Source organism: Coffea eugenioides, chromosome 2 (assembly GCF_003713205.1).
Source record: "Coffea eugenioides isolate CCC68of chromosome 2, Ceug_1.0, whole genome shotgun sequence".
Taxonomy (NCBI): domain Eukaryota; kingdom Viridiplantae; phylum Streptophyta; class Magnoliopsida; order Gentianales; family Rubiaceae; genus Coffea; species Coffea eugenioides.
The window spans coordinates 5,849,254-5,865,463 of NC_040036.1; the positions used below are offsets into that span (position 1 = coordinate 5,849,254).

Consider the following 16,210-nt stretch of genomic DNA (forward strand, 5'->3'; position numbering starts at 1 on the left):
ATCCATTCTTCCATTACAACCAAACAAAAGCGTCAACTTTGGCCGCCCCAAAGCATGGAGGTGGTTTTGCGTTGTCCGCTTAAGAGTCAAAAGACAGCCTTAAAGAAGCTTTTTGAAAAAGCTTTAAATTCCATCAAGTAAAGATGAAAAGAATCATCATGTGCTCCCACTTAACCATTTGTTTTATGAAAAAACTGCTCAAGCAGTTCATTTTCATCAACCAAACATTATTCCTTACAAGAACTTCTCCTCCTCCTCCTCCAACTACCAAAGATTGAAGTGGCGATTCCATTTTTATCACTACAGCTCGATCTGATTCCACTGTTTGATCGAACCAGTTATCAGAGTTCATCCGCAATCAGTAATCTATGGCCAATGTAAGTATCTTAAAGCTGTAATTACTTTCACCGGTTGGATCATTTTCCTCCAATTGATAATTTGTGATGTTGTTGGTAGGTGGTGGAGTTGAAGGTAGGTCTGCACTGTGACGAATGCATTAAGAAAATATTGAGGGCCATCAAGAAGATTGAAGGTACTCACTCTACTATTTCTGCTTCACAAAACTCCTGCCCCTTCATTTCTCATCCTTTCTTGAGTTCCTCAATTCACAATATATGTCGCAATCATACAGCTTATTATTATTATTTTTTAAATAAATATCAATATTTTCTTTGCCTTTCTTTGTTTGGGGAGTGGCAGATATTGAAACTTATGACATCGACAAACAGCTAAGTAAGGTGACGGTAACGGGCAACGTCACGACTGAAGAGGTCATTAAGGTTATTCATAAAGTTGGAAAGCAAGCCAGCAATTGGGGTCAGCAAGAACCTTCCGCAGATAATTGTTACTCCTACTAGTACTCTACTCAGTCGAGCATAGTGCTTTTCTTTGTCCGATTAATCGTTCGTTCCATATCCATTTACTAATAAGCCAGAGCATGTCGTGGACCATGATAAGAGTAGAGCATTTTAAGCTGGGGTGGAAATAATTACTAATATACAGAACTAGCAAATTTATAAGTAGCTGCGCAATGCCTTGTCATTTTCAATTCTTGGTAGCGGGAAATTGCAAGGTTCGAAGCCGAATCAGTCAGCTTAGTATTTTGTTTTGGTCAAAAGTCACTTTATATTTCATTGCTAACTTGATATTATAAGATCAGCTATAAACGGGTTACTATCCAACAGGTCCTTTTGTGCGCTCTCTTTGAGCCACATGGGAAAATTTTCTTCCCAAACTACATCTCTAACAAGTTTAACAGCAAACTTTGCTAGATTGTGTGCACAACTATTACCTATTTTATTAACAAAAGAAAAAGTACATTGATCAAACAAGTCTTTCATTTTTTTGTATATCCTCTAGTAAGACTGCAACTCTTGATTCCTTGACGTTCCCTTCTCTAATCATGTCTATTATGGCTTTGTAGTCTGATTGGAATTCCGCTGCTTTCCACTTAGCTTCCTGCGCCATCTTCATTCCCATTCTAATGGCTGCAGCTTCTTCCACCAGTGGTTCACTAGACTTTTCAGCAGATTTTGCCCATGCCTTTTGTATCCTTCCCTTCTAGTTTTTAGCTATCCCTCCCAGTCCACACTTCTGCATTTCTTTTGAAAATGCAGTGTCCATGTTGATCAGGACCACTCCTTTGCTTGGTGGTTTCCAATTTACTGAAGGCTGTGTGTGATTTGTTTGTTCCATGTACTCCCCTCCTCTACTACTTTGGACTTCCATGAATTCTACCCACTCCATATATGCTTTTTGTACACTATGACCTGCATCTACTACCTCATCAGAGAATACCCTTCTGTCCCTAACTTTTCATATCTGCCACATAATATTTACAGTCAGAGCAATATGTTCCTGGCCCCTATCTCTCTTGTTTGCTTCTAATATTCCTTCCCACCTCCTCACGAAGTTGCTCCTCATGTCATTTAAACCATCCCATTGGATTGGAGCTATCCTCCAAGTGAGTTCTGCATTTTTACAAAAGAAAAGCATATGTTCTATTGTTTCCACTTCCTCCCCACAGCAGTCACAGATTTCATTCCTTTTCCCAGATCTTTTCTGTATTTGTTCATTGACTGGTAGACTATTTAGTAGACATCTTCATACAAAATGTTTGAGCTTGTGCTTCAGCAGCAATGACCATAGGCTCTTCCACATTTTTGACCCCCGTTGGGGGTAACTAATTCCTTCCCTTCTTTCCATTTTTCCATGCTTTCCAGGTCCTTCTCTTTCTGCTGCATAAGCTGATTTGACAGTAAATTGTCCAGATTTTGTATGTTGCCAGTACATTATATCCTTTCCTCCTGTCAAGCTTAGTGGAATGGCTAGAATTTGTCTGACATCTTCCTAATCAAACCATCTGTTTGGCTGCCTCAGGTTCCATTCCCCTTCTGTGATTGGTTCCTCCACCCTCTCTATACTGCAACCCTCCTTCCTTGCTGATTTGACCGTCCCCTCCTCATAGCCTGGGATCCACTTATCTTTCCAGACCTGTATGGTTTTGCCATCCCCCACTCTATGTCTCATCCCTTTGTCTATCAGTTCCTTCCCTCCCCATATGCTTTTCCACACCCAAGAAGCAGATTCTAGTCCAGCTGACCCAGTGCAGTTTCCTAATAAATAGTGTAGTATTGTAAATGAAAAGCTGCCAAGAATAATCCTATGCTGTAAATTTAGCAGACCCTTGAGGAGTCGTCGTCGTCAATTAGCAGTCTACTGTCTACTGCAGAATGACACCACCAATCCTATGTTCCTTTGTCTCCCACGAGTCCTTCGAAAATGCCAAAACTTACTTGGTTGTGATATGGGTGAATGAAGTACATTGAACTACATTTTCCATTGTGGAGGTATCCCTGAAAGGGTGGTGCCGGAATTCAGAAGTTGTCGCAGCACATAGCCCACGGCCACAGGTTAAAGCCATGGCTTCTCGCACATGGAGTCTACTCTCGCGAGTCGTGTCCATCGTGCCATAGCTAGTCTGTTGAATAAGGAATTTCTCCTTGCCTAGCCAATCCAAAAAATTGGTCCGGTCTGTAACTCGAGTTACCAGCTGTATGGGTTCCATTTCAACTGAGGCACTAATTATATCCGATAAATAAGCAGGGTAATAATACCCCAAAATTACATTTCTGAAGAATTCTTATAGACCTACCTTTGTCTCCAACAATCCTGAGGGAAAATTAATATCAACTTTCTACTCTCTCTCTCTACCTATATATATATATATATATATATATATATATTGAAACCCAAAAAAAACCTGCAAAATTGTAGGGGTTGTAGTTATTGAAACAATCACATGACTATAATCAAAGCCCAGAAAGGGTCGCTGACTGGCTGGCTGCAACCATTTGTTAAATCCTTTCTGTCATAAAAGATGTCAGCATAATCTCATTTTTAGTCAGCAATGACAAAAGAAAATAGCTTTGAGCGAAGAAAACAAAAGGCTACGAGCATTTTTGGGTAATTGTACGTCACCTGATCCATCCATTTTGCCAGAATTGAATTCAGATTGACCAGCTAATTCTGGATAGCGAGCCACCCTGCCAGCGGACATCTGTCGATAATAATTTCGAAATTCTCGTAAAACTCCAGCAATATTTTTCATCACAATTCACAAACCCAACTCTCATAGTAGTAGTACTTAAGGGTAGGGAGTCAAAAAGATGGCCCGGTATTGGTAGTATTTTCGGATGTGAACGTCAGAAGCGTCCCTGAAAACCCAGATAGAAGTCGTGATCATGGCGGTTAACGACACCTGCTTCGTCGACCCAAGCGCCATAAATATTCATACAAATGGGGGCGTCTGGAACCAAGGAAACATTCTTTCTAGTGCATTGCCGCGTCTTCAATTGCAATTGGCTATCATCTTCGTCCTTACTCAGTCTCTCCATGTTTTGCTCATGCGAATGCATTTACCCCGCATTTGCTCTGAAATCTTGGTACTTTCAAAGAAAATTTTGCACTTTTTTTTTTTTTTATTGTTGTTATCAACAATTCAGCATACCATCTCTTCTTTTTGTGTTCTGCGTTCAGAAGTAAAATATAGAGATGCATATATTAACCCAAAAAAAAAAAAAAAAGGAAAAGGGGGCCAGCTTGTTTCTGTGATTGTCTCTTCAACTGTTTTAACATTTACATTATTTCTACTTGTTTATGCTGAGGTACAATTGTTCTGTAGATTAAAACAAAATTAAAAAAAAAAACAAAGAGAAGAAAAAAAGAGAACCAATTCCTTTTCGCTCTTTAACATCTTTTAACTTGGGAGAGGGAGGGAGGGAGAATGATGGAGCACTTGGGGTAGAAGAACGGCGGTGAACCTGATTGCCAAGGGAAGTAGATTAGTTGTGATAACTGAACAGAGAAGATAAAGTTAGCAGCTCTTTCTATGAGTACTTTGTCTGAATCATCTTCTTAACTTCTCAATCCGTGTTTCTTGTGTGAATCAGGCTGGTATCATACTGGGACCAACTGTCCTTGGAAACATACCGAATTTTACAGAGACATTGTTCCCTCGAGAGGGAGATATATACATTGATATATTGTCAAAAATCGGTTATAGTTTCTTTATATTCCTGAGTGGAGTGAAAATGGACCCCAGACTGGTATGGACAGGAAGTGCTAGTCTGACCGCCTGGAGCGTAGGAATTCTGGCACCCTTAATTCCATTTGCTGGAGGCTCTGCCATAGTTTTAATGTGCAAGACAAATGCTTCCCTCAATGTCCACCGCTATCACATACCAGCTGTTCGAAGCATAATATCCACCAACATACTCTTCCCCTTTCCTGTGATTGCTTCCCTTCTCATCGACCTGAAAATCATGAACTCAGAGCTTGGCCGCCTCACTTTGGCGTCCACATTAATCAGCGACTTGATTAGCAATTTTTTGGCGACCATAGCTTCCAATATAAAGATGGGCTCAGGCTGGAGGGACGGGATAACAGCATCTTCTGTCATCTTATTAGTTGCATGGTGTTTTCTTATCGTGGCCTCAGCAGAGCCATTTGCACATTGGATCATCAAGCAGACACCAGAAGGAAAGCCAGTACACAGAGTTTACATCATTATCATATCCGGTGCAGTCCTGCTGGCCGTAATACTCACCGACAATGCTGGGGTCAACTTCCTTTATGGTCCTTTTTTGCTAGGCTTGGCATTGCCGGATGGCCCGCCTTTAGGATCAACGCTTGTTGACAAGTTGGAAACTCTCGCATGTGGAATGCTTACTCCGCTGTTGGTGACCTACTGTAGCATGAAAGTGAATTTGACTGTTTTGTTTGACCTGGAATGGGTATGGAGGGTGTGGGCTCTCATTGCTGTTTGTCTCACAATGAAGTTCGCAGCCATTCTCTTTCCGGCATTGGTGTGCAAAGTGCCGATTAAAGATGCTTTAGCTCTTTCCTTCGTCATGTGTACGCAAGGAGTTGTCCAGATGGCTTTCTATTTTACCTTCGCTATTGCCCAGGTACTTTTTACCTTGATTTAGGAGCTCCAGTTGATTTATTATCACCCATGGGCTCTGTAATAGCTCAGTTGTGTTTGGACCAGGACGCTGAACTTTTAATCCTGATTTCTGTGTAATTTGGATTCTTTAACTAACATTTGAACAGGAGCTTCATCCTCAACTGAGTTTAAAACTGGCTAGGCAAAATAAAGTGAACTTGCTCGTTTCTTTTGTTTAGTCACTCCTTTCAGGTGCTCAATCATGAGCTAGCTTCAGACCACAGTTAGGATATATGAATGCAGCATTATTACATTTTGATATGCACTGGCGGTGGCATTTGAGTCGGTCTGCATTAGGTTAAGCACGATGTCATGTTTCTGCTATAACTTTATCTAGGCTACTTAGTATCTTTAAAAAAAAAAAAGTTGCTTTACATGAAACATTGGTTGAAAAGGTGCTGAGTTGAAATTGACCACCTCTTTTTCGGTACCTAGAATTCTCTCCATTTTTCTTCTACTTCGTGCCCTTTGGGAGGGAGGTTTATGTATATCATCCTGTTTATTTTGTGAAATAAACGAGCACAACAATTCCTGTTCGACGAATTTGTAAATGCTGCATTCATCTTTCACTTGAAGATGTAGTACTGCATTGAACAGGACATTTGATATTCTGTTTCATGCTGAAATGCAGATATTTGATGGAGAAACACTTACCACGGTGACTGCATCAGTCCTTTTAATAGCAGCAGGCACACAACTCTCTGCGATGTCATTATATGATTACTCGAGGATCTATACAGGTTATCATAAGAGAGATATCGAGCACATCGCTTACAATGCTGAGCTGCGAGTGCTTACATGTACCCATCGGCTGGATGATGTCCTCGCCGTGAGAAGGATACTGGAATCTTCCTTCCCTAACAAAGAAAGTCCTCTTGCTGTGTATGCACTCAATTTGGTGGAGCTTGTAGGCAGGGCCAGTCCGCTACTAATAGATCATCAATTAGGACAAAAAGCTTCTTCAGGTGGCTCTCGTTCGCAAAAGATTATTGAGTTCTTCCGTTCCTTCCAACAGCAATACTCGGGGTTGGTTAGCGTGCAACTGTTTACTGCAATGTCATTGCCCAGGTTCATGCACCACGATGTTTGTTCTCTTGCCTTTGACAAGTTGGCATCGCTTATTATACTTCCATTTCATAGAAAATGGAATCAACAGGGCAAACTGATCTTAGACAACAGTAGTTTGAGGATAATAAACTGTAGTGTGTATGACATGGCTCCTTGCTCGGTGGGGATTCTTGTTGATCGTCACAAGATAAAGCGCCCTTCACCTCTTTCATTAATTTACAGTGTTGCTGTAATCTTTATTGGTGGTGCTGATGATCGCGAGGCACTGGCATATGGCAAGCGTATGGCAAGATCACCAGGGATCCATTTGACTGTCATCAGATTTATTCCTTGGGATCCTATGAGCGAGATCCAGTGGGATGCTGTTTTAGATGCAGAACTCCTAAAGGACACAAGGCTGCAAGGCACTCACCAGGATAACATAGTGTACAGGGAGGAAAAGGTGAAAGATGGTGCTGAAACGGCTCTGCAGGTACATGCGATGGAGGAAGCCTTTGATCTTATCATGGTTGGACGTCGCCACAGGGAGGAATCACCTCAGTTATTAGGCCTTAATGAATGGATTGAATTGCCAGAACTGGGGCCTATTGGAGACATGCTTGCAGCATCAGATATTAATAGACCAGTTTCAGTACTGGTGGTGCAACAGCAAATTGTGAGGAAAAGATGAGAACTTGAGAAGTAGCTGCACATCGTTCTCGCTGATAGGTTGCCGCTTCTCATTGAGCAGCAACATGGCCGAGGCCTTTTTTAGCAGTTTCCTCGGGTCCATTTAGTTGATCATCAGATTTACATGACTCAACTACTGTCTAGAACTAGAAAATTTGTTTTTCCTTCTCTGGTTTTGGTCGGGGAGTAGAGTTCTGAATCCTCTAGCAATGAATTTGGATGCTGATTATATATGTCATCCGTTGAACTCTACTCAATCACATTGTAATCGCACTTTCAGTGATCAATTTTAAAAAAGCAGATAATAGGATGAGCTTTTAGCTTCGCCTTTTCCTCAAACGAAAGAACAGTCTGAAAAAAGTCAGAATTTCATCAATCGTTGTTTATTTGTTGAATTGCACCTAAAGAGAATTAGAAGCTTGACAATATAACCCTTTCAACTCCGAATGAAGCTCCTCCAAAAATCCAAGAGGATAAAGAAGGGCAAAAATATAATGGAGAGCATAAAGGATTAAAATATAAAGGCATGCATGCAAGACTGGTAGAGCAATATGGACATTATTAAAATTGGCTATAAAGTCATAAATGAATTTATTGTTGCCAAATTCAAATGTAACCCATAGATGAAATGCGCTCAATCGGCTTAAATGTATATAACCAGCTCACCCCAGTTGAGTTGGTCAATGCGAAGAGAGGCTTAAAGCTTTTCTTGGATATAGGTCAATGAATCAAATTTCACGATTTGCATTCTTCTCTAAGCTTTCTTGCAATTTTATCAACGAACCTGCATCGGTTTGGACTGCTGGTCCGATGGCGATTTAGTTCCTTCCAAGATAGAATAGAAATAACTGTGTGTCGACGCGAATAGGAGTGTGGTGGTAGCATCACGTAACCTAGTATTTCATGACTTTCTCATGTCTGGCCTAAAAAGAAGTCGATGCAGAATTTACACGCGGAGCTGGGCTTGCACTGGAGGCATGATATAAGCTCTCACTTTAAAGAAAATCGGGGGTTTAAGTTGAAAATCAAATTTTCAGCTTATTTCGGGCTTGGTTTGCAACCTCACTTTTAAGCTTTAAGTTTTACCTCTCATTGTTAGAGTTTATTGCCAAAATAACTCTTCTTCTCGAATATATACTCAAAGTAACTTAATTTTAAAACTTATTACCTTTGTGATCCTTTTTTGCCACTTAATTTTAAAACTTATTACTTTTGTGATCCTTTTTTTGCCACTTAGGCTGCATATGTGTCAGAATAGAGATAAAGATGTCCTCTATTTCTCTTTCTCATCTAATATTTTCTTCAATTTTCTCTATAAAGCTTCCCACATTTTTTTCTTTCGTTATCTTTCCCTTGTCAAACATAATCTAAGAAGCCAATCTTTATATTAACAACATCTAAAAATTATGTTTCGCAAGTCGATAATCTTAAGGTAGATGAAGATTATTTTCGTCCTTTCAAAGAGTAGGAAGGATAACATAAACAAATATGATAACCTTGAAATTTTTGTAATTAATTACAATTTTCGTTGCAATTTTTGGTGCAATTTTTGTATTTTTAAAATTATTTTTTGAAAAAATATATATGCAATAGGTTTGATACATTTTAAAAAATTCGGAGACCAATAATAGTAAGGTCAATAATGGTAAAATTTATTTTAGATTATTATAAGGAAATTATAAAAGTTATGTAATTTTTTTGTGCCTCTATAATAAAAAAAAGGGTAAAAAACAAAAAAGCCCCCTGTGATAAACCTAATACACAGAAAAGCCCCCCATGGTTTCAAAATATACAACACGACCCCTCATGCTTTGAACTAAATTGTAAAGGTGACGGAATCCGTTAAACTTAACGGAAATGGTCAAAATGACCAAAATACCCTGATATAATTCAACAAAAAAACAGCTCAAAAAATCATTTATTTTATTTTGTAAGTAAAGAGAATTGAGAGTTAAGGGGTAGAATAGGTATATTTGATAAAAATTAGGTATAAAAATTTTTTTTTAGGTTCCAATATGTCATTTCCGTTAAGTTTAACGGATTCCGTCACCTTTACAATTTAGTTCAAAGCATGAGGGGTCGTGTTGTATATTTTGAAACCATGGGGGGCTTTTCTGTGTATTAGGTTTATCACAGGGGGCTTTTTTGTTTTTAACCCTAAAAAAAATTAAAATTTTAGTTAATGTTAGAAACTATAAACTGGATTAGAATTTTCCTTTCTTGTTATTTTACATGGCAATCAGGATAATTAGATGAGAACAATAATATTTGGATAAGAGTTTGTTTGGATGATTTATTTGAGATATTTACTGTAGCACTTTTTGTGATGTGATGTATGTGAGATAAAAAGGTGATTGGGAAGATAAAAAGGTGGTTGGGATTTGTGAGAATAAATTTTGCAAACCAAATAAACTCAGTCATAATAAAATTTGAAAGTCAATCGACCTCCGCTTCCCCAAAAATTCATCTCCCTGTTCTTTCCGTTATTCCTTCGCATTTCCGTGCAATTTCTCACTAAGCCGGAAAATGTCATCCCAACAACTAGTTGAAACACACAAGGAAAACGCCCAGATATACACCGACCCATCTCTCTGCAAGGTAAAATCAAAGGAACTTCTAGAGAAAATCAATCTTCCGAGGGGACTACTCCCCTTAGACGACGTCGTTGAGGTTGGCTACAATGAATCAACCGGGTTTGTTTGGCTGAAGCAGAAGAAACAGAAGCAGCACAGATTCAGTGCGATAAGCCGCAACGTAAGTTACGACACGAACATCACGGCTTTTATTGAGGACCGTCGTATGAAACGGTTGACAGGCGTCAAGAGTAAGGAGCTTTTCATCTGGGTAACAATTTCTGAGATTTCTATTCAGGACCCCAGTTCGCAGAAAATTACTTTTGCTACCCCAACTGGGATTTCCAGAAGCTTTCCGGTTTCTGCATTTGAGGAGGAAGAAGAGGACAAGAATTAAATTTTAGAATGGTGCAAGGGCTGGGAGGGGTTGGAAGTGTTATTTGGGAATAATTAATTTTGTTTGTGATAAATTGATAATATGTGTTTGTTTAGTGGTGTAATTTCTATTTTGACTTTGTGGTATCCAGTTATCAAAAAAAAAACTTTGTGGTATCCACAAATTACTTTGCCTTTACTCTTAAATCTTTGCAGGTTTGCTTATAGTTTAAGCTAAAATTTTAAAAAAAAAATGATGGGCTTAAACTGTTTCTTGTTTATCAATTTCTCCATCTTTAATTAATTGACCATTGAAATTGCTCCAAATGGACAATTTTTCTACAAACTCAGCAGTCCAACCAGTTGTTTCTTCCTTGGTAACCGAAGAATTCTATAAAGAGGATTAAATTTATCATTTATTGAAGAATGCTCAGTTTTCGGAACCAACAGAGAACAAGTAGGCGATAATAAAATATGGGTTATTTTTGTTTAATTTTTTACTAGCAAAGAAGTGGTAGGATTTTTTCTTTTTTCTTTTTTTTTTGATGGAAAGCGATAAGATTTAAAAAATAGAAAACGGCAGGACATTAAGTAATTATAAAATATGTGGTTTTAGATACATTAAATTTGAATTTTTTTAAATTTTATACCATCATGTCTAATGTTATTCACATTCGAAATGCATTTTGACGAAAGGTTCACAAACAAAAGATGGAAGATTAAGGGGAGACATGAAATCCACACATTATTAGTTTCTTATTTCATACCGATTACATCTTGGTTAATTCGCATTTTTTTTTTTTTGGTCATAAGTTCAAATCTTAAATTCATTGCGTCGTACTATATTTGGCCTGTAAAGGAAGGATCCAATGACAGCAGTAAAAAAGGCAACTCGGAGTGGAGGGAGTTCCAGGAGGCTCAGGAATTGGAAGAGGAACCGGTAGTTATAGGAACAAAGGAAAGGAGGGAAGGGGGAACTGGTAGCTATAGGAACAAAGGAAAGGAAAGTGAATCACATTGGAAATATTTTTTAGTAAGAGTGTTATTTTGGCAAAAAACTCCTCCTTGTTATCGTGCCAGAGAATCCTATTGTGGTTTTCTCTCCAATAATGACACTTGTAATAAATAGCTTTCATAAATCCCTCCGAAATGATCGTCGCTAACTAGCTACTTCCAGCCTGCTGGGTTTCTGTTAAATATTCATTTCCTTGATTTCATCATGTTTGTTCAAAGTAAAGGTCTTTGGCCTTTCTTTATGTGCGTTTTTGTTCCAGCAAATATTCATCCCAATTTCTTTATAAAACTTAACACGTACATATTATGATGGTGGTGTTGTAATAAAAGGTGGAAGAGAATAAGCCCCTTCTTCACTGATGCAGGTCGGACAGTCGATCCCGCATGGGGAACTGCCTAGGGAAACTGATGGCCAACAACATGAGTGCGTTCTCAATGAACCGATTCATTATCCAGGAATATGGACTCCAGAGGGAGCCCATGATTTTCTACATCATGCTTTGCCTCGTCTTGAATTTCAATTATCTGCTATTTTCCTGATCACTCAGTTTCTCCATTTTCTGTTCAGGCCCTTCAAATTTCAAAGACTAGTCTCCGAAATCCTGGTATTTTGTCTCTCTGCTTTCTCGTGCTTTTTAAACTGATCTTTTTAATCAAGGTGTATTCTTCAAATCATTTGTTCTCTGCCACCCTGACCTGTTTCTTCAATTGTTAATTTCACCCTTGACTACCCATATTAGCAACAATTGTGACAGAATTGATCAGAGAACGGGGACATTGAGCTGGTGATGTGTTCTTTTTATCTGTCAATTCTTTTAGCGAGACTATGATTTATTGCTTAAAATTTAAAAGAGTCGAAACAAGAAGTATTTGAATGCTTCATTTTCTAACACCAATATACGTAATGTCCTGTATTAGAGCATTAGTGCTAACCCCTTACTGATTGCTATTGAGTGAGTGATGGGACTCTCAAGAAATTTCCTAAATATATGACTAAGCAAGACCAGTACATCTGCTTTGGTTTATATAATTTTTGCCCCCCTCCCACACAGCCTCATTTGATTATAGTGTTCCTAGCCCCGTAACTTGAAAATATTTCTTCTCCTCCTTCTTTTTTAAAGAACCTTGAAGGTATTTCCCTACCTCTATGTTTCGTCTATTGGTTATGAATCATGAGGCAGCAATTTTTCACCCGTTTGTTGGATCACATAGCCCCCATTTAACTATCTGGTTGACCTGTCATTTGAGGAGCTTCTTCAATTCTCTGACAATTTTATACACATAAAGGTAGTATGCATGTCAGTATGTTGCTTTTCCTATCAGCAGTCATGTCTAATCTGGTAGTGTTCTGTTGCTGGAACTGGTAAATATGTTGCACTTTGACAAGCATAAGTCCTGGTTCTAGCTTTATCACAAGGAATGCAAGAGAAAACTAACCCCATCTCAACGGGATGACTTGCTAGAAGCATCGGAAAAAATGTTTTGATCAATGGGACGTTTAGCATTTATGCAGTTCCGTTGCACATAATTTTAGTTACTGTTGGTTTAGATATTAATCCATGTACTTATTTCGAACAATACCAATATTTGTAACATGAAGAATTAGCATGAAAGAATGTACTAGTGTCTGCATTTAATTTTGCAGATAATTTCCTGTCATCCAGGCTGGTGTGATTCTTGGACCAAGTTGCATGGGAAAGATCTCAAAGTTTTCAGAAATTGTCTTCCCTGCAGAAGATGAAATGTTCCTTGACATCTTGTCGAAAGTTGGCTATGTCTTTTTCATGTTTCTTGCTGGAGTACACATGGACATTAGCACGATCACAAGAAGTGGGAAAAAGGCATGGACAATAGGACTAGTATCGGTTGCAATCACAATGATTGTGGTCACTGGCTTCAATTCAGCACTTTATAAGATTCTGCACCAATATCATGTGCCAGCGGCTAAAGCTATTGTTGGAATACAAACTTTGACTCCCTTTGCTGTTGTTGCTTCTCTCCTCATTGACCTAAAAATTATTAACAGCGAGATTGGCCGCCTTGCTTTGGCTTGCACGTTGATTAGTGATTTGATAACTTCTCCTTTCACAGCATGGATGAGATTTGCATATGCAGATATGGATAAATTCATGAGTGCAAAAACTACAATAATAAGTATTATTATCATCTTAGCTGCTATTCTGGTCTTGCGACCACTATTTATGTGGATAATTAAGCAAACACCTGAAGGACAGGCAGTTAGGGGGTTTTACATTGTTCTGGTATCACTAAGTGTCCTGTTGTCTGCTGTTGTCAGTGATTCTATTGGACTCCAGTATCATTTTGGTCCTTTCATAGTTGGCTTGACAGTTCCATCTGGGCCACCTTTAGGTTCAACACTGGCGGAGAAGCTGGAGACACTAATATCAGGGCTATTTGCCCCATTAATAATCAGTACCTGTGGACTAAAGTTTGATATACTCAAGGTATATGATGCTGGATTTCTGCGGATTGTATGGATCATTATCTTTGTTTTTTCTGTTGTAAAATTCATATCAGTCATATTGCCGGCATTGATGTGCAAATTGCCAATGAGAGATGCTACAGTTCTTTCTGCCATCATGAGTTCACAAGGGATCGTTGAACTGGCTTTATGTCAGAACTATTTCATGAATCAGGTAAAAGTTTTGTGTTTCTTTTATTTGTGCAGCACTGTATATCCCATTTTCTCATGTTACCGAACAAGTTGTGGGAACGTAATTTAATTTTATGCATCTGTGAAATTACTGTGAATGGTAACAAGTTGGTAAGCATATGCCAATGTTATTACACCAAGTTGAATAAATATATATTTTGGTCCATAAGATGATAACCTTCTCTGTCAAAATTAACACATTGAATTCCTAAAGTTATGTTATGCTTGACGATGTTTTGACATGATCAGTGTATTAAGCAGTTTTTGGAAAGTCAAGCAGTGACAAGGTTTCCACCAAACCCCAATGCTTTATCATACGGGAAGCTTAAGTTTCATGGATACTATGTTATTAATGTGTTAAAAACGTGATCCTGGTAGGGGTTTCATTCTTCAGAAGTCTTAAATTCAGCTACTGAAACTAGTGGTCTAAGTAAAGGCATTGTATGAATGCTATTAAGAATTGACCTTGTCAGGAGTTCACAGTAGAGGTTCAGCAAGTTTTAGTCTGTGTATGATCCACTCCTTTGGCATCAATTATCACCCCTCTTGTTAATTAAGAATCTTTTCTTTCTCTTCCTCTAAAGCTTTTGGTTGGAAGTTGAAATCTTTTTCACTTAGTGGTTTTTCCATGCAATGATACAGTTCAAGAGGTAAGAACAAGATAATGTTTGTGTTGGCTGATGCAGTTTCAAACACACTCTTTCTGTGATTGGTTGACTTTATTAGTCGATTGTACAAGAAAAATAACCTGTTTCTTTCTTAATTACAGACAATAGACCGGGAGACTTTTGCCTCAGTAACTAGTTCAGTTCTGCTTGTGGATATAGTAACATCTCTCACAATCAGATTGTTGTATGACGACTCAAGAAAATATACTGGATATCAGAAGAGAGACATTCAGCACTTGGCTTCCAATTCAGAATTTCGCATACTTCTTTGCACCCATCGGCAAGATGATGCACTGGCTGCAATAAAGCTCCTACATATGTCTAATCCTACCAGGGGAAGTCCAATTGGCGTCTGTGCACTACATCTGGAGAAGCTTGTAGGCAAAGCTGCACCAGTTCTAATTAACCATGAACTGGGCCAAAAGTCTTCTTCAGTGGGCTTTCGTTCGACTAAAGTAATTGACATATTTCGTTTCCAAGGGGATCTTCACCCAGGATTCATCAGCGTGCAATGCTTCACGTCTGTGTCACTACCTCAATTCATGCAAGAGGACATTTGTTCCCTTGCATTTGACAAAGTGACATCCATCTTGATTCTCCCATTTCACAGGAAATGGAACCATCAGGGAAGGCTCATACATGACAGCAAGGTCACAAGGACGATAAACTGCTCTGTGCTGGACATGGCACCTTGTTCTGTCGGCATTCTCATTGATCGCAAGAAAATGAGCAATCCATCATGTGTTCCATCAGTACTGCACCGTGTCGCTGTGCTTTTCTTGGGAGGCAATGATGATCGCGAGGCACTGGCCTATGGCCTTCGCATGGCAAAATCTCCAGGAGTTCACCTGTCTGTCGTTAGGCTTATATCACGAGAAGATGTAGTAGAGGACGAGTGGGAGAAGGTTCTTGACGCAGAAAGCTTGAGGGAGTTTAAGCTCCGTTTTTCACGCCAGGATAATGTTGCATTTAAGGAGGAGATGGTGAATGATGAATCTGACACTGCTTTGCTAGTTCATCAGGTGGCGGAAGTTTTTGATTTGATCATGGTAGGCCGGCGTCATAGAGAGGACTCACCCTTGTTGTCAGGACTAATAAGGTGGACTGAATTGCCAGAGCTCGGTCCTCTAGGGGACATGCTTGCTGCTGCAGATTTCCAAAAGCCTGTTTCAGTCTTGGTGGTGCAACAACAAATGAACAAAATCAAAGGTTGATATCACGGATGGAACCAATGTTTACAAAGAAAAATAGAATGCAAAAACTAATATATAGCGCTTGTTTCTTTGCCCGCAGTGGAGCTTGTTCCTTTCCTTAATTTATATCACAAGAAGAAGAATGAAAAGTTAAAAGGGCAAAAAGAATCAACTCAAGATCAAGCCTTGGTTAATTATCAAGTAAAATCAGAGCCATTGTTCATCTTAACGAGCTTCACATAGCCTTTAAAATGGATACAAAAATGGCCAATGTCATTCCTCTGTTCATAATGAAAGATCGTTTATGATCTGATGGAAAGAGCCGGCCTTAAAAAACTTAAACTGTCAATGGTCAAAAGAACATTGAAATTCATATTTGCAGGACACGAGCTTATCTGAATTTGAATGAAAAAAGGGACCGCCTCCTGCTAAAATGCTCACCCTATGACCCATTCATTCAAGCTAATTAT

At 38.9% G+C, this 16,210-nt stretch overlaps 3 protein-coding genes and 1 pseudogene across 3 annotated transcripts; all 4 read left to right on the forward strand.

Annotated features, from left to right (window-relative positions):
- The first annotated feature begins 147 nt into the window (after positions 1 to 147).
- LOC113763084 (copper transport protein CCH) lies at positions 148 to 1,181 on the forward strand. The gene is made up of 3 exons (XM_027306785.1): positions 148 to 377; positions 457 to 532; positions 700 to 1,181. Exons 1-3 carry the CDS (start codon positions 369 to 371, stop codon positions 855 to 857), a joined length of 243 nt encoding a protein of 80 aa, XP_027162586.1. The 5' UTR covers positions 148 to 368; the 3' UTR covers positions 858 to 1,181.
- Positions 1,182 to 3,706: 2,525 nt separating this feature from the next.
- Positions 3,707 to 7,508, forward strand: LOC113763645 (annotated as a pseudogene).
- A 2,164-nt stretch (positions 7,509 to 9,672) lies between these two features.
- Positions 9,673 to 10,368, forward strand: LOC113761772. Its single transcript, XM_027304901.1, has one exon. It carries the CDS (start codon positions 9,770 to 9,772, stop codon positions 10,211 to 10,213), a length of 444 nt encoding a protein of 147 aa, XP_027160702.1. The 5' UTR covers positions 9,673 to 9,769; the 3' UTR covers positions 10,214 to 10,368.
- Positions 10,369 to 11,564: 1,196 nt separating this feature from the next.
- Positions 11,565 to 15,831, forward strand: LOC113755237 (cation/H(+) antiporter 15-like). Its single transcript, XM_027299288.1, has 3 exons — positions 11,565 to 11,810; positions 12,870 to 13,862; positions 14,649 to 15,831. The coding sequence occupies exons 1-3, from the start codon at positions 11,565 to 11,567 to the stop codon at positions 15,759 to 15,761; spliced, it is 2,352 nt and encodes a 783-aa protein (XP_027155089.1). The 3' UTR covers positions 15,762 to 15,831.
- Positions 15,832 to 16,210: the final 379 nt, after the last annotated feature.